A 19,122-nucleotide genomic window follows, 5' to 3' on the forward strand; every position below is an offset into this window, starting at 1 on the left:
TAGAAAGACAATTAGAGCCAGCAGTAAAGATAAAGAACAGAAAAAGAAAGTCTCCCTATTTGAGGACATCACATGGTTTTTACCGCCAGTATTTCTCAAGTGGCATCACTGTCCCATGTCCCCTCCAAAGAAAGTATATTAGGATTTTTCTTTTTCTGAAGCATTATTAGAAAGATAAACTCAGGAGGAAAAAATACCAATTCTTATAATTTCTTTTTAGAGGTGTTTTACTAAAATCCATATTTTTAAATTCCACAGATGATATGTTTCTCTTTCAGGTGTATAGATTTATGTTACTCAAAAAATATTTGTTTGCTTATGCTTAAAAAATGCCGCCATGGGATAATTTAAATGCAAATTAAAAGCCATCCAAAAACAACTTTATTTTTGATGTGAGGGTAATCAAAGTAGTCAGTTATTTTCCAGGATAAAAATTCGCTTTAAATAAAATAAATGGTACAAATATTTCAATTAATTCTAATTTTATATTTTGCCAATGTCATCTGATTTTGGTTTTCCTTCAATTAATAGACTCTAATAAAGTATTATAAAAAGTCGCTTCACTAAAAATAATAGTTTTCAATTTGTTAAAGCAATGATCTGTGGCGGTTTAATAACAGATCTTGGTGTTACATGACGATACATTATTTTGAATGGGCAAGTATTTCAGCTAACAGTGGTAATTTATAACAATGAAAACTAACTGACCATTGTGAAGGTTGGTTTTGACCATGTTTAAGCTGTTCCTAGGACAGATCTTTTATATTTGTTTAAGGTGCATTAACTCCTTCAGATAAAAAAATCTAGGACCATCCAGCACTAAAGATACAATTTCTATTGATAAACTAGGTTCCAGTTGTGGGGGATCTTTATGGAGAGCTGGCTTGGAGTTTTCTCAGGATCTCAAATGCCCCAGGAACCCTAGTTAACTCCAATCTCTTTCATACCAGGAAAAGGTTATTTTGACATAATAATCTTCACTTCGTGTCATTGTTTCAGATAACTGTAGATGTTAGTATGACCTTCTTCAAAAACAGGGGAGTGATTTGGGGCAGATGTCAAAGAAAGTTAAGGTGTTTTCAATGAAAGAGTGAAGTTATATGACAGCTTTTATCTATCGTTGGCAGTTGTGAAAATCTGGATAAAATATAGAAGTATAGTGAATCTCAGATTTGATATTCTGACATATCTTGGTTAAGACCAAGCATATTCAGATCTTGGTTTACGATTCTCAGTGATATTGGGGAAAGTATTTACCTTTTCCAGCCTTCATTGTTTTTTCATCCATAAAAGAAATTAATAATGGTATTAATAATGGTATGCTTGTTGTGTAAAAAAACATAAAACATATCCAATGCTAGTATAGGGTCTGGCATGTGGTAATATATTATTCTTTATCCTTCAACTTTAATTTCAAAATTTTGAGCTGGAAGATAACATGTTCCAGGTAGAAGAAAAAAAGCTGGAAAAAAATAGCACCATCTTTAATATATAATTTCCTCAACATTGTTATTGGCAATGCTAGAATCTGTTTCTAAACTATTCCAATAGCAATTTTTTCTTAAACCAATCAATTTTTTCTCAGCTATAAGAATAGTATTGATATGTGTTTGGTATTCTTAAGAACTGGGGAAATTCAAATATTTAGTCATTCCTCACAATTCCACTATTAACATTGGAAAAAGCATTAAGTTAATTGAAATGATTCCTGTCTTGTAAAGAATAGCCTTATTAAATCCTTTCTACATGACTAGAAAAGACTGCATAAAGAACACATATTTTATAGAAGTGAATATGAGGAAAGAATACAAATTCTGAATTATATACTTATAAATGAAGTTAAAAGCTGTGAATATAAATTAGTGTTATTAAGTAGAAAGAAGGTACCAAGAAGACAATGAGTACACTTAGGGATTCTGAGAATGCTGAGGTGACATGCCTGTGTCCTCTCTGCCAGGAATTGATCTTGCAGATTGAATAGAGTTTGGAAATTATGCTCATGAAATACTTCTTCTGAACTACATTGCATACATGTTCACACATGTACACACACAGACACACAAACAACAATAACAAAAATAAATAACTTCTAAAGGACAAGGACATCTACAATATACATTTAATCAACATTTTCTCGTCTTTCTTCACAATTGTTTTCAAAATTTTATATCAGGAACCACTCTGACAAAGTGAGTAGTAGATGTAAGGAAGAGTTAGATAGACATATGTTTCCATATTCAAAGGGAGGTCTTTCTCAGAAAACTAACAACAATCAAAGTTAATTTTCCTTCAGGAAAAGAAAACACAAGCTAACTTTAAAAGAGAATGGGGGAAAGATGGGAGGGAAGAAAAGAGAGAGAAATAGAGAAATAAAATAGTACTTACAAAGGAAGAATATTCTCTAGAGAAAAAAGATGTGAGTTTTATAATTAAAATACACTTAATTAATAGCCCTGGGAACCACTCTCATTAGGAGTCCGTTGTAATGCTTGAACAGTCAAAAGGAAGTAATTACAAGGAAGCCCAGTCCTCGCCTCCTCCCTACGAGTTTGACAAACTTTGCCAGGGACATCTCTAGAGACTAATCTCCACCACTCTCCTTTTTGTTAACCTTTTATGCGAAAAGAATCCATTGAAATGAAAATTCAATTTTTCTTTCTGGTTCCTCCCTATTAATTTTTACTACTGATTTTACTATTGAAGTTCATAAACAGTCAGAGGTCTTCCTTACTTTGTTCTCTAGAATGGTAGAGCCTCACACTAAATTCTTTAAGGGCTGTGCACTTATACAAACAACAGAAATAAACACTTATGAACTTAATTAGGAAGTAGAATTGGTCAAAAGAATGTCAGATACAAGTCAATGGACAGAGAGCTTGAAGAACCAGACTTGAGCAGGATCCCATGGAGGCATGAGCAGCCAGCAGGGAATCAGAGACAGTCTGCCTAGGACCCTGATGCTTACCACGTGGGCAGGTACCCCACCCTGGTCACACTACCAGCAACCACATTTATCATGCCACTAACTTTTCCACTCAATAGTGACCCATGTGATGGTGGGAAGCATCAGACTGACCATGCTAGGTCTAACTGCCAGAAGGTGTGGGAAGAGGAGATCTGTCCCCTCTAGCTTTCATGGTGGAGAGCTGAACCCTCTCTCCTATCTACCCAGAGATTCCCCCAAAATAGAAAAGTGTTGCATCTTGACCAACCAAACAAACTGACTAATGGCATGTTCATCAAGGCTCACCTTAAGATTCTTACTTCACTTTAAGACTCCATTAATTCAAAGTTACTAGTCCTTCCTTAAATTCTTCTCAATCCAAACCATTTTTGTATCTAACAAGATCAGGTTCCACAACCTTATTAATACATTTTCTTTACTTCCTACTTATGAAATTTTCTAAGTTTAAAAGTGGTGTTCTTTGTTCAGTGTAACTAATATTTATAGTTGCTTGATCAAGAGGTTCTGCTGGTGACCTCTTGGGGAAGTCCGCTGCCAACAGAAGCATAATCACCCAAGATGATCAGGACTCTGAAAGACCCAAGTACTCCCTCTCACATAATTTCTACTGAACTACATGTGATAAACAAAATACTGCTAATTTTATTTTTACCTATTCATAAATATACTCTCAGCACCTAAAACAATGTCTATCATATTCCAAAAGCTCAACAGATACTTGAATGAGTGAAACTAAAAGTAAATAATGAATGTAATTTTTATGCAGTTTTACTGATTGGACAGACATATCTGAGTTAATAGAAATCAAGATGAGAGGGAAAAATAAGCACAAAACGATTATGAGAAAATCTAATTATTTTCATATTGTTTTCCAGTTCTTAGCCACATGCAGACATATGTTTTTGAAGAGCTGTAACTTTAATATGGATATACTCATGGATTTTGCTTTTCTTCCCAAAAGGTATGAAGTACTTTAGTATATCCATGTAGTTATCATAATGATCATCTTAATGACTACATAATGGTCCATGAATGTGAATTTTCATTATCATTCATTCACTGTTTGCCAACTGAAAAGTGTGTCTTTTACTTTGGGGTAAATTTTATAGAAATACTTAATAAAACTAAAATCATTAGCCCTCACCTCAGTTTTTTTTCCAGTGGATATTGAACAAAACATACCAGATATTATAAATCAAAATAAGTTTTGAGTTCTGGTCTTTATTTATTGTAGTAATCCTTTGAAAATCAATTAAACTTTGCATTTCTTCTTAACACAAATGAAGTTCTCTCTACTTGGGACTCAGAAGAATATAATTAATACCTTTGCCAAGGCATTTTTCAAATATGATATGCTCCACAGTTGCTAAATTCTAGTCACAAATATTTAGTTCAGATATTGATGATTAAAGCAAAACAAAACAAAATGATCCCCACAAAGTCACAGAAATGACAAGAATTAAAAATTGTGTTTGCAGAGTTATCATATAAAAAAGTTTAGTCTCACGTCTCAACAATGCAACTATATCAAATAATTTTAAATTAAAATTAGCAGGAATACAGTTTTCTGTAAGATAGAGTTTGCAAATAATATGCTACATTCAAGTTAAGTAAAAAACCATATGCATATGCCTTAAGATCATGTGCCCTAAGGCCACATTAGTAGTCCAATTATGGAAGAAAGTTTTCTACAAATAGAATTTGTCTACATAGAATTCAGTTTCATTCAAGTCTTTACAGCTACAATTAGAGCATGATAAACTGGGTTAACATTTGTATTCCAGAAATGGTATGTAAGAATATTCAAGAAAGTATGATTAAGATAATGATCATTTCTAAGAAAGGAAATTCTTTAAAAAAATTACATATGCTAATTTAAAATACCTAAGTTGTTATTACAATTGGCAAGATAATTAGAGTTAAAAACAAAATAAGTTATTTAAAATAGAATTATACTTTTACTGAAAAATAATGGACATTATAAAACATCAGATCCTTCCCCATAGTCCACAGTCTTTAATAAATTTAGGACACAGCTGTGGAACTTAAAAGATACAAAATTCACCAAACACCAGAAGGTGCTGCTGCTGCTTCCAATAGATGATGAAAGTGCTAAGAGCCAAGGAATAGCATGGTGGACCTACTTATTTGGACTAGGACAACCCTCCTGGAATTTCTGAAAAACCTACTAACTAGATTCCACTGCCCTCTCCCTGAATCTGGTAGACCAATTCTTGAAAATGTTTTGGAATGCAGCTATAATGATTAGACCTCAGAGAACCTCCTGTGATAATTATCCCTCTCTTCTGTGTTCTTCCGGTTCCTTATCTCGTTATTGCTCTATGATTCTCTGCCCTGTCCAGACCACCATTGTCATCCCTCTGACATTTTTCAGTTAAGTCTTCTGCAACACTTGTTCCATGGAAAATGGACTTGCATTCATCCTCAGTGTGGACAATGAATAGTCACCCTAAATCCCGCCTTCTTTCACACTTGGCTCTTTGCTGGGAACCTCACTTTCCCTGCAGTGCACTGGAGGGGGCGATGCTCTTGTTCTCTCCTCCAAGCATACCCTCCTATCTTTCAGTGTGTTCAGCTATTCTACTTTTACTTGCTTGACAGCATAGAGACTTCTAAAGACCTTGAGCCCATTTTATGTCTGTACCTTTTATAGTCACTCATTTTCATACCAAGTTTAATTGCCACAATTCATCACTTCTTTTACTATGTTACCAAATCTCTTTCCAATTTTTCTTACATTGTATCCTGACTTTCCAACTTGGGATCAATCACATTTCTTGGTGCCTGTGCCTTGGCTGCTCACACTACTGGAGAGTATTCCAAAGCCTCACATATTGGTTATAAAAAATAAATAAATAAACTCAATCAGATATGTTAAATAAATGGCATAAAACAATTATATAGCATACTATTTTGAATACATTCCACAGAATAGGACAGATCTAAAAATGCCTGACTTCATCTAATTCTTCAAATGGACTGAAGAGTCTATAAACAAATGAGATAAATTGGTCTGACAAATTTAATAAAAGAATCTAACCAACTAGCCAGGATTTTTAGCAAAAGCAAAAAAATAAAAATATTTCACACAGGAAGTTATATATTTTTCTATACATCCTTTTCTGTATATAGTTTTATTTTAAAGAAATCTCTTTGCCATTCTGTAGTGCTCATTTGAGAGGGGTGGGGGAGTTTGATAACTTCATTCTTTCTGAATTTCAGCTGAACACAATTTTCTTGTTTCAGATTTCTCCAAGTAATACACTTTTGTCAATATTAAGTTTGAATCAGCATATGTATTTATGTAGCACATATTAATTAAATAAAAACCATTCCATCAAAATAATTTCATCTTTATCTTTTTTCCCCCCATAAACACAATATGATTACAAGACAGAAGAACATGACTTTTAAATAAATGTAAACTGTCCCTACACACTTCAGTGAAGAGTAATGCTGGGTTACATAAGAATGGTCAAACAAGGTAACAATTGGATGGGAGAAGGGGAGTGGGAGAGGTGGGCGCGCGGGTGGGGAAGAGAGGGCATGTGAAGCTACTTGGAGAGCTGAAAAATTATGACTTCCTGATGGAAATAATTAATTTTTTTTCAGTTCTGCACTAAGCAATGGCATCATGTTCTTTGATTCTTTTTCATAGCAAAATAAATGCTTCAGAGAGTTCATTTTTAGAAAATATGAAGTCCCCAACTAATATATACTATTAAGCAAGTAACGCTGGCATAAGAAAGATTTGGAAACAGGTACCAGATGCTCTGGTGTGGTAAATACACAAGCTGCCACTCTTGTTAATGTTTTTAAGAACATGGAGCCTGGTGTTACTTTACTGACACACAGACAGAGAGTAAAAACTGCAATATTATATCAGTCCATTTGGGATATTCTTAATTAAGATGCCAGGAAGTACTACAAAAATGAAAAGAAACTACAGTTGTCTGAAAAAGAAATTGGAGTTTAATAAGTACCTTATTCTATTGGAAATTTAGGGCATGACAAATATCATAAAGCAGTCAGCATTATTTAGCTGTTTACTTTAGATTGGTTTCATGAATTCTGGAAATAGGATGTCATATGTTAAGAGAACACATAGCAAAGATAAAGTGTTCCATTACTCCTGGAGTCTAATTTTGATCTTAAAAGTCACAAATTTCAAAGCAAAAAATAAAACTAGATTGATGAAGTCAGAGTAAAAGCTTTAGAAACAAAAGTTTTACATTTTTTGTGGGGAAGTTTTAACAAACACTGTCAATAAATTGCATTTAAATGAACCAAGTTAGAGAAATCCAGTTTCTTATATGTACATGTATCTTCAAGATTATTGGAAGTATTTCTTTCCAGTTTCTTCGCAGTGATTATTTTAAAAGCCAAATCCAGTTTCTTATATGTACATGTATCTTCAAGATTATTGGAAGTATTTCTTTCCAGTTTCTTCACAGTGATTATTTTAAAAGCCAAATCTAGAATACTATTTCACAATCACAATTCTGTTTGCCCATTTTCAATTTGAAAAAGCTTTGCCTAGTGGCTTATAGACCTTCCACATGCTTTTCTATGATAACTTATCAGATAAATCTCTTGAAACTTGAACACATACCCAATATAAAGGTGCAATTCCCATGGGTACACTGTGAAATATAACTATTTAGCTTCATAAATCCTTGTATCCAAAATATTTCCATTATGAAATATTCAAATACTGTTAATACTTTCTTAAGATAAAAAATCAAATTTGAAAGATCAAGCATGTCTGCTTTAGTGAACCTTCTGTTTTCTTTTATTTTATATTCTGCTTGGATTTTTATTTGGTAACATAATGTTGAATATCACCACTTTTATGTTCACTCTAATGTACTGTGTATAGTGAAGAACACTAGGAAATGGGTGGTTGATCAGGGAATATAGCATTAATGTCTAACTGGCAGCAGGGACCAGCTCCTCTGAGAATGACATATAACTCAAGGAAATATTCCTGGAAGATTCTTGTAAAATGGAGTCTGATTTGACTAAAGTAATCCTTTCCCCTGTTTTGAAGTTATTTTACCCAAGAGTGACTATTTCTTCCTTTAAACTCTTTTCATTTTACTTTTTTTTATAGGACACAGTAACACAAATGTACACTGTGCACTCCTTGGACAAGTAATAGGATGCTAGTGATGGGAAAGTACTTACAATATTCACCACTCACACAGACCCTTGAATGTACATCTATCCAGAGGCATGTCATCCTCTCACCAGGGGACTACTTGCTCCTTGGCTATGCAGGAGTGAAATCCAGCTAGAGAGATTCTGTATCACCCCCCTCTTACCCTCTCTTTCTTCTCACAACTTCCTACCCATGTGGAGGGAGCAATTTCCACATGCATGGCAAGCTAAACCCTCCTCAGAATATCCTGGGGTACATACTAGTATATGGACCACCCAAGGAAAGTAAGTTATGTTAGAATTGGTACAAAAAGGAGCTACTAATTCCTCCTCAGGATTCTGAAAGGGAACTAAGTAGAATCCCAACAAAGGGCTGTTAACAGAAGTAGAGCAAGGTGGAAGTAAGGAGTAGTGAGGTCCTCCATTCTCATTCTAAACATAACGGAACAACACATGAAAGCACGGGATGTCTGTGTTCAGAAGTCAAAGCAAGATACAAACTTCTTAACACAAATGTGACAAGTCCATAATAACCTTAGATTTCTGATCCAGGAATAAATTTCGGGTTAACTCCTAATCTACTAGAGATAGATTTAGAGTCAATAGATGATCCCTGAAGATGATGACAATAAGGAAACTAATAAATTCAATAAAAACAAACATAATTTGTTGCATTATTTTTCCTGATAAGATTGTATTAAAGTGGTTGTGGTTATTATATATTAAGTACCTACAGTATGTCCAAAACAGACCTAAGTGCTTTAACTTTCCAACAAATCCATGAGGTAAAAGTGGATACTCCCATTATCCTTATTTTAGCCCTTGAAGAATTAGGAACTGAGGATGGTTAAGTAACTTTCCCAAGGTAATAGAGCCAGTAAGTAGTGAGGTAGCACTCAAATTCAGAGTCCCCACTCTTAACACCCTTGTCCCCTGCTATCTTCCCATGAACACATTGTCATTTCTTTCTCAACTTTTCTTTGTAATTCCCCTTAGTACCTGGTAGTTCTATTTGATACCATTCAATATTCAAGGTATCAACTGTCCTTGTCTCTAAGTAAAATTGTCCTGTAGGTTAAGTGTCATTCTTGTGACCCTTTTTTCCTTTATCAAGCTGTGTCTACTTATACCCTTTCCATTTTTTTCTCCACCTGAACACTTTATTCTTTTCTTTTCACTGTTCTCCCCTCTCTGCTTATCCTTCTCTTTTCTACCATTTAATTTTATTGCCATTCTATTATCCTCTCATCTCTTTCTTTGACCTTTCACTCTGACACTTTTCCATACACACACACACACACACACACACACACACACACACACACACACTGAGCGTAGCTGGGATTACCATCATATTAAAAGTAAACTAATTAAAAAGCAAGTCATGTTCTGAGAGAAAATATTAATTTTACAGTGTATATATCTAACAAAGGGAATATATAAAAACTCCCATAAATCAATAATAAAAGAAAAGATAGACAAATATTTAAATGGTATAGCACAAAAGAAGATATGCAAATGTTTAATAAGCATATTATTGTAGAAGATAAACAACATCACTACCCATCAGGATAATATAACTTAAAACCATAGTAAGATATCACCATAAATTCACCAGAATAACTAAAATGAAAAAGACTGAGAATGCCCAGTGTTGTGTGAGGGTACAGAACAACTATAACTTTGACACAGAATTGTTTAGCAGTAATAAAAATAAATATTTTCTTACCTTTGAATCAGAAATTATACTTCTAAGAATATAACCAAGATAAATGAGTGTATATGTCCACAAAAAAGACATGTATAGCAATGTGTACAGTGACTTTATTCATAATAGCCCCAAACTAGAAACAACCCAAATATCCATCAATAAGAGAGCATGGATAAATAAATTATGACATATTCATACAATGGAATACTACACTACAGTAAAAAAGAATAAGCAACTGATACATAGCCCAACACTAATAAATATCTAAAAACATTTTGAATAATAGAAGCCAGACAAAAGAAGCACATATTTATAAGATCCCATTTATATAATGTCCGAAAGGAGGCAAAACAAATCTTTAGTGATAGAAGTTAGGAGAGCGGGTGGCAATTAATTACATGAGTGTATAAACATTGATCCAGATGCATACTTAAAATTTGCAGATTTTACTGCTTGCAAATTATACCTTCATAAAAAGTTGTGTGTTTTTTTAAATGTAAATACATTCCAAATTACTTCACTGCCAATTTCATAACATTTAATGCCGTTAATGGCTGTCCCTCTTACTTCAGTGAGAGTCAATAAATGGCCATGAAGCCTGAGTGATCTTACCCTACATTGAAACCTAACAGGCACATGAATTGAAGGTTCTCAGCACCCCAACCCTTACAGCTCTGTTTTGTGATGATTGAATGTTTCAAAAGGTTGTCAAACCACAACATACACAACTTAGGCCTCAGTCATATTCGAAGAGAATTGTTGAATAGTGTACATTTGAACACATTCAGATTGCTTGGGAAAAACCTTAAGTATAATTATGGGAGTGCCTATTTCAAAAAGCCCTCTTGAATGCAGTCTCTTGACCCAAGCATTTCATAAGGAAGCTAATAATTGCCTTTCATAGCACTCATCTTTCTAGGCCAAAGTTCCCTGCAGAAACCAATTACAATCGGGGCCACTTGGAGGCTTCCTGGAGGGATGGCGAAGTCTCTAAACCACTGTGTGACATTTGAAAGAGCTAGTGTCTGATGCACTGAGGCACCAGAAGGAAGAGCAAAAAGTTATGGTGTTAATAAAGTAAGAAAAAATAAATCCAAACACCATGAAAAGTCTCCCTTCCTATTAAAGATTTACAATTGCCAATGTCTCTGTGTAGGTTGACAATGGGACCTGGGGGCACACTAACCTTTAATAATGTGGATCTGGGCTGTAGACAACTCTAGCTAGTTGTTTCTGATAGCTTTGAAGGAAATCGACATTCTTAGTTAAGTGAAATGGCTACAGAATATAACCCCTACTTTCACCTTCTGTCTCCCTTTCAAAGTTTAGGAGTTCCAGAAAATTATACTCCTAAACTTTCTATTCCTCAAATACTCAATTTACATATATATATATATATATATATATATATATATATATATATATATATATATATATTTGCTTTCTAAGATAACAGCAATCCTTTTAATACATCCTGAGTCCTTGTTTTCTGTTGATTGGCCACTCTCACCCATGGATTCTCCTGGCTGCCTAGAAAAGTATTCTTGTTTCATCTCTAAAACACAAATTGTCTCCTCCAAAATATTAACTAAATTAGTAAATGATAAACACAATTTTGCTTATACTTGATTCTTAGATTTGTAAGAAATGTTTTTATTAGTTTTTAGAGAGATGAAGGGAGGGGGATAGAGACAATGTTGAGAGAAAACCATTGATCGGCTATCTCCTGTACATCCCCAAAGGGGGTGTTGGATTGATCTCAAAACCTGGGTATATGCCCTTACTGGAAATCAAACCCACAACCTCTTTTTTTTTTTTTTTTTTTAAATGTATTTTATTGATTTTCCAAGAGAGGAAGGAAGAGAGATAGAGAGCTAGAAACATTGATGAGAGAGAAACATCAACCAGCTGCCTCCTGCACACCCCCTACTGGGGATGTGCCCACAACCAATGTACATGCCCCTGACCAGAATCAAACCTGGGACCTTTCAGTCTGACGCTCTATCCACTGAGCCAAACCAGTTTTGGCAAACCCACAACCTCTTGGTTCTTGGGTTGATGCTCAATCACCGAGCAACACCAGCCAGGCAATTATTAGATTCTTGACTAAGAAGAAAACAAAGTTGGCACTAACAGAAGTATTATCATACAGACAATTCTGAAGCTCTGAGTTCCTTGGCACTTGGAAACTATTTATTTGTTTTCAGCAACACATTTAAATCTAATTAAATAAGCTTAGTTTTTACTTGAGATTTTTAATTATACACATTGCCCAGTTACATAGAGATAGAGTAAATATATTACATCGTTTTCTTTTAAGACCATGTGAGAAATCATATTTAGCTACCACATTTTTTAAGATACCAAAGTTAACTGAAATCATCACAGGATTAAATTAGTTTTTTAATTATTTTAGTTATAATTTCTTCTTTGGATATAGAGAAAAGAAGGTAATGTTTCTAAGATTAAACCTGCTGTGCAAAAAAACTAACATCAGATAAAAGATAATAGCCTGAGACTATTATCTTTTTAAAAGCCTGTTTAAAAGGTAGACCCTTATATGGCATCTATTTTTCTTTTTTGTATTTTTTTAAAATAATTTTCACTGTGTTATGAAGTCTACCCTCTTGGAAAATTCTTAAGTGAACGATATACTGATGTTAACTATAGGGACAGTGGTGTATAGCAGATTTCTAGAGCTTATTCATCCTGCATAGTTGCAACTACATGCCACTGAATAGCAATACCCTATCCCCCCCACCGCCCCCAGCCCCTGACAACCACATTTTACTCTCTGTTTCTGTGTTTGACTATTTTAGGTAACTCATGTAAGCACTAATTCTGCAATAGGCTTCCCAGGTTTAATGTTTCCCTGATGAACACATTTCACATGTGTTGTCACAACTGATTACTAGAGGGATTAAGTGCATCCTTTTTGACTCCACTGGGAGAGGGAGCTCTAGGAAGCTGTGTCTGGCTTCTTCCAGATTTCACCTTACACATAGTCTTTTGCTGAGGTAAATCATAGCAATAAATACAACTAGTTGCCGGATCCTGGGAGCTCTCCTAGCAAACCATGGAGCCTCAGAGTGGTCCTGACCACTCCTGATACACCTGGTATCTCTGAATCCTACCCTCCACATAGATGAATGGCAGTGGTGTTGATCTCAAGAGAGGAGAAATCAGAGTTTTTAGACTATGTTTCAAAGAACATTCAGATCAAGCTTCCATAGAAAATCCCCACTTCTTTAGCAAGTCTGATCAATAGGTAGACACCCTTCTCTGTGTGCGTGGTTCATCCAAAATAACAACAACAAAACCCTAAACATTTATTTCCTCTTTCAATTGCTTCAAAGTAAGAATTTGCTGTCTCTTCATTTATCTAGTGAGTAATTTTCTTATATCCTTTGGTAACATAGGGTCCTTTGGTGTGTAACAATTCAAAGAGCTAAATTCTATATCTTCAAAGACAGTTACTGGCCAAATTTCTTCTGATCACAACTTTTCTAACAACTTTTAGGAAAATCCAAAAGGGACCTTTTCTAGAACTTGGCAGGGAATGAATTTGCAACATATAAATTATTTTGTTTTTATAGTCTTAGCAAATGTTCAAGAGTCTGTCCAAGTATAGTCTACTGGCTTCCTCTTCTTTCTTTTCTATCCAAGTTTCTTAAAAATGCAAATGTCCTTTGGCCAAAAGAACAAATAATGTATGTGCCCATTATCCTCAGTTTTGATATTCATGAGTAAGACCTCATTGGTAAACAGAACCAAAAGAATAAAAAGACAAATACTCTGCAAAGTAGGAAATACATATGGTGACATAGCTGTGTGTGATTCTTCTATATATATGCTAATGCCAAATACGATTGCTGTATGCTGGAAACTGAAACAGTATTCTGGTAACCGATACCTCAAAAGGTCAAAGGCCAAATTACTAGGCTCATGAATATAATTGCATATTTCCTTTGATTCTAATTACAGTACAATCTATTCTTGACTCTAAATTTGCTTTGTATCAATAAACGTGCCTACTGTTTCCAGATATTGTATGCCTCTGTGGTAATTTGTCCATGAGTTCTGAAAACATTTTAACTAAAACACCTATTCCTGCAGAGATAGTGACTTTACCTGAGAGAAGTCACCCTCCTTTCCTTTAGCTCTAGAAACCCCATTGTCTTCCCACACAAGTCAAGCAATGAGCCACCAAGTCTCAAAAGACCACAAAAAGCAATCCACATCCAAAAACTAAAATGGGAAAATGTCACCCAAGGGCACTCACCCACTAGAATCTGCAGAAGTGATAGCGATCAGAGGCAGAATCTTCAGGGGGAGGCTGGTGGGTCTTTGAAGATTCTCTGATTCACTTTTCAAGTCAGCTTGTTCCAACTGCCTGAAGGCAAGAGGGGGAAGCTGAATGTTGCGGCAGGAGAGTCTCCGCACAAGATAGGGTTCCATGCCTTTTAGAGGGTCTTCCTCTTCATTACAGGAATGCAGCGTTTCCTCAGAGGCCTAAAGCAAAAGTCCAAGAAAGTATATGTAACTAACAAAAGTCCTGCTAGTTATCATTACGGGATGGCTTTATACTTTTGGAGAAAGACATGGAAGGAAACATATACATTTTTTAAAAATGCTTAAAATGAAGGCAATGACATTGACAGACAATATTTGGTGAAAAGGTGAGAATAACTGAAGTCTAGATTTATTTTCAAAAATAGTAAATTTGTTCACCAGTATATTTAGAGTGGCTAAGTTGTTGCAGTTAACTGACTTCTTTAATAATATTAGATTATGTAAGCTTTGTGCATAAATTCTATAAAATAGAGAATAAAAATATTCTCTACCTTCCATGAAATCAATTGCAAAAAAATTCACTAATATATATTTTTGACATAACATGCTCATGCATACAGGTCTATGAAGCGAGAGGAAAAAAATGAGTCCTATTTTTTTCTTCATACTTAGAACCATATCTGTAACATATATTTTCACGTGTCTCATGTTACTTGAATATTCTTTGCAAATGTTTACAATAAGATTTTGTGAGGAGAATTTTTAAAAAGACTATCTGAGGACCCAGTAGAACATTATTTAAATCACAGCTAGATAAATTTTTCAAATTTGATCCACATTATTCACATGACAAGGCAAATGAAGTTTAGAATAAAGTAGACATTTTGATAATTTGATTCTAGTTGAAAAACATTTACTGCTACCTGAGCAATAATTATTTCCAAGTGATTGGAAAGTCTACTCTGGTAACATTTATTACATCCATATACTCAGAATGATTGCATCACCAAATGTTTTATCAGATAACATTCTGGCTTTTAGAATCCTTGCATTACCACTTTGCTAGAGTGTGCTTAGAGTGTTCTTAATCTCTCCAAGTTTTCTGTTTCTTTATTATAAAAATGGAAATAATATTTACCCACAAGAATGAAATGAGATCATGCATGTAATGTGCATAGCTCATTACCTGCATGCATTATGATGAGCAATCATAAATGGAAATTACTTTCCGTTTTAGCTCTACAGGTGAAGATACTAGCCCGGGGAGTATCAAAGTACACTTTGGTCCCAAAGTGTAGTGATTTTAAAAGTACTTTTTCCCAAAGTGTAGTGATTTTGTAGAGCTCAGAGCTAGTTTAGAATCTTTGTAGCATTGCTTTTTATATTATTACCTTTTGGCAAGTAACTTAGGCTCACTGAGGTTGGTACCACATCTGAACAGTAAGGATAATAATATACACTTTTCAGGTTCATTGTGTGGAGCAGAAATATAAAATATTTAAAGCACAAAAATTTGGCACAGTTTTTAACTCCACAAAATAATAACTATTGTTTATTATTGTTATTATTATTATTATTCATGCTAATCCCCTTTATCATTTTGTCGCACTATGCTGTCTTAGCTAGTTCATTTATCCATACTGCTTTAAAAAAAAGAATTTTTTTTTATATCGGATTGTGAGAGGGATATTCTACTGCAGGTTTAGGACCAATTGGGATCAGACCTAATCTGGCAGTAGGACATTGCATAAGGGTCCTGGATAGTGAGGGGGCGCAGGCTGGGCTGAGGGACTCCCTCCCCATCATGCCCAAATTTCATGCAGTGGGCCTCTAGTAAAATATAATAGCATGTTTTGGTCATACAACCACATGGTTAATAAAGTGACCAGGTTGCCTGGGACTTTTTGATCTTCACACTGAAAGTCCCATATCTGTGAAAGCAACCCAGCAATAAGTTGACCAGCAATAAGTTGAGGTCTCAAACCAAAATTCAGCTTGAGCTAAAGCTGAAGCTAAAAATTTTCATGCTATACTACCTCTAACGAATATGGTCCCTGGCAGGGTACAAATATTTAATCAATCATAACTTAATATGTCTTACATTTTCATCTTAAAAAATAGCAGAACTGAGATCAGGACAGTGCTACAATAACATTGGAAATTAATTATAATCTTTACTAGAGGCCTGGTGCATGAAATTTGTACACTCAGGGGGCGGGAGAGTTGTCCCTCAGCCCGGCCTATGCCCTTTTGCAGTTCAAGAGCCCTTGGGGGATGTCTGACTGACGGCTTAGGCCTGCTCCCCCTGAAAGCAGGCCTAAGCCATCAGTCAGACATCCTTAGTGCTACTGCGGAGGGAGGAGCAGCTTCTGCCACCTCCACTGTGCTTGCCAGCCATGTGCCTGGCTTCTGGCTGAGTGGTGTTCCCCATGTGGGAGCGCACTGACCTCCAGGGGTAGCTTCTGCCTCTAACGTCTGCCACCTGGTGGTCAGTGCATGTCATAGCAACCAGTTGTAGCACCATTCAGTTGATTTGCATATTAGCCTTTTATTATATAGGATTAATTGAATCAGGAGTTAAATATTCAGGTCCAACTCTACTACTAATTACTTAGGTAGTGTTAAAAAGTCATTTAACCTTTCTGAGTTTTAGTTTCCTTAGACATAAAATCAAGAGGTTGTAAAAAAATAAACCTTAAAACCAGTTCCAGTTCTGAAATGATCTGATATTTTTACAATAGCCAATGGCAAAATAAATGTTTAGTGACCTGGAATATACAGACAATAAAAAGAAAATATACACATGTGATGTTCTTAACTTTTAGATTGAGGAAGTGAGCCTCTGTGTGTGTAGTTCAGTGTATTCATTTAAGGACATGATTGCAAACTGAACCCACACTGCTGGATTACTATCAGGTCGTAACTGATTTCCCATATTTCTCCAGAGAAGTTAATGACTTAAGGGCATAGATGCTCTTCTTCAGGATAAACATGAAAAAGAAGAGAAAAAGTTGAGTCTAGAAGAGTTGAGTACTAAATATAGGTGACCAAAGTTAACATCTATAATAATAAAGGTGTAATATGCTAATTAGACTGGGCATCTTTCCAGATGTCCTTCTGGATGAAGCTGAGGCTGTGAGGAAAATCTGGGTTCCGGGTGCCAGAGGGAAGCTGGTACCAGCAACTGGAGGAAGGAAGACCTACTCTTCCATGAATTTCATGTATCGGGCCTCTAGTTTTTCTTTTTTTCTTTTTTTTTTTTTAATATATTTTATTGATTTTTCACAGAGAGGAAGAGAGAGGGATAGAGAGTTAGAAACATCAATGAAAGAGAATCGTCGATCAGATGCCTCTTGCACACCCCCTACTGGGAATGTGCCCGCAACCAAGGTACATGCCCTTGCCGGGAATCGAACCTGGGACCTTTTAGTCCGCAGGCCGACGCTCTATCCACTGAGCCAAACCGGTCCGGCGGGCCAATAGTTTTTCTATAAGTAGTTAGCTGCTCCCTCTGGTGATAGCATTGCAACTGCAGAAATGTTTTATATAACCTAGATTACCTAATAAAAGATAATATTTTGACATTCTCTGTTAGATAAACCACCTCAAAAAGTAACTTTTTTTTTTTTTTTTTTTTTTTTTTTTTTTTTTTTTTTACAGAAAATCTCTATTAAAAACAAAGTGTAGTGTTTTTTTTTTTACCTGGATTATAAAAATGGTGGAAGCAATAATGTGTGTATCCTAATGTTCCTATTAAAACAGTATAACAAGTGGATTTTTAAAAAAATTCTGGATCAATATATACCAATTATATTTCAAAAATGAATAGAACAACTTTAGCAGGTACAAGGCAGGATGTTAAATAAATAGCCTTACTATGGAAAGAAATGTAAAACTGAACACCAAGGCAATATGTACCTTATTTTATTGCTGGAGAATGGCATTTTTGCAAGGAATTGAGGGAAAAGATAATATTTATAATAACTCAAAGGGCATTGTTTCTCAGAATGTGATGCTCAAACCCCATCATGAGAATCACAGAAGGTGCTTGCTAAAAGTCAGACTCCCAAGCCATATTCCAGATCTGCCTAATCAGAATCTCTATTATTAAGGCTTGGGAGTGTGAATAGGTCACCAGGATGATTCTGATGCATACTAAAATTTGGGAACTAATGGTTTTGACATTTTAGACATAGTCCAATAAGATTGCCTGGCAAAGATTTAACCACAAATATGTTCACTGCAGTTTACTTGAAATAATGAATGTAATCCGTACTTGTTGTATTAAAGGGTTTGCTTAATGAATTTTAATACATAGTATTATGAAATACTGTGAGGTTGATAAAATAATGCAGAAGAATATGTGATTATGTTCATGATATAATGTTGAGTGAAAAATCAGATTACAAAGTGATCTCATTTTTATAAAAGGAAACAAAACAAAAAAACTAACATATTATATTCATAGAAAAATTCTGAGATGACATTCCAGTTCTCTAACATGACTTTCTCTGGGACAATAATAAATAATTTTCATATTTTGCTTATTACTATTTTCTATATCCTCTATTAAATGAAAAGAGAAAGTGGATTATTTTTAGATTAAAAAGTAAAATAAAAACAATACTAATAAAATGGAACATTCAACTTGCTATCGATGGGTCTCAGAAATATCTCTAATTTAGTTTCTAGATATGAACTATGAAATGAGGAAAATATTTGAATGAGCTTCACACAAACCTGTTAACTTGTAATAAAATATAAATTTGCTTTAATAATTAACCAAATTATTTTAAGAAGTTGACAGGAAAATAACTTTAATATCATCCTTTTCACTGCTAGAGAAAATACCTCTCTAAAAGATATACCTAACCAAGGTAATTGCACAATAATTGACAGTTAAAATGAATAAGTATTAAGTATGTTATTATCATTATTATCATTGTTATTTTTATTTTTGTTTATTTCAGTT

At 34.6% G+C, this 19,122-nt stretch overlaps 1 protein-coding gene across 3 annotated transcripts in view; it reads right to left on the bottom strand.

Moving 5' to 3' along the window:
• PDE4D (phosphodiesterase 4D) overlaps positions 1-19,122 on the bottom strand; it is a 1,149,946-nt gene that overhangs the window by 790,535 nt on the left and 340,289 nt on the right. For all 3 annotated transcript variants that reach the window (XM_036410645.2, XM_036410646.2, XM_045571772.1), the window contains exon 4: positions 14,140-14,369. In XM_036410645.2, coding sequence (XP_036266538.1) covers positions 14,140-14,369 — 230 coding nt within the window. The remainder of the gene's footprint in view (positions 1-14,139; positions 14,370-19,122) is intronic.

Source organism: Pipistrellus kuhlii, unplaced genomic scaffold, assembly GCF_014108245.1.
Source record: "Pipistrellus kuhlii isolate mPipKuh1 unplaced genomic scaffold, mPipKuh1.p scaffold_m20_p_4, whole genome shotgun sequence".
NCBI classification, from domain to species: Eukaryota; Metazoa; Chordata; class Mammalia; order Chiroptera; family Vespertilionidae; genus Pipistrellus; species Pipistrellus kuhlii.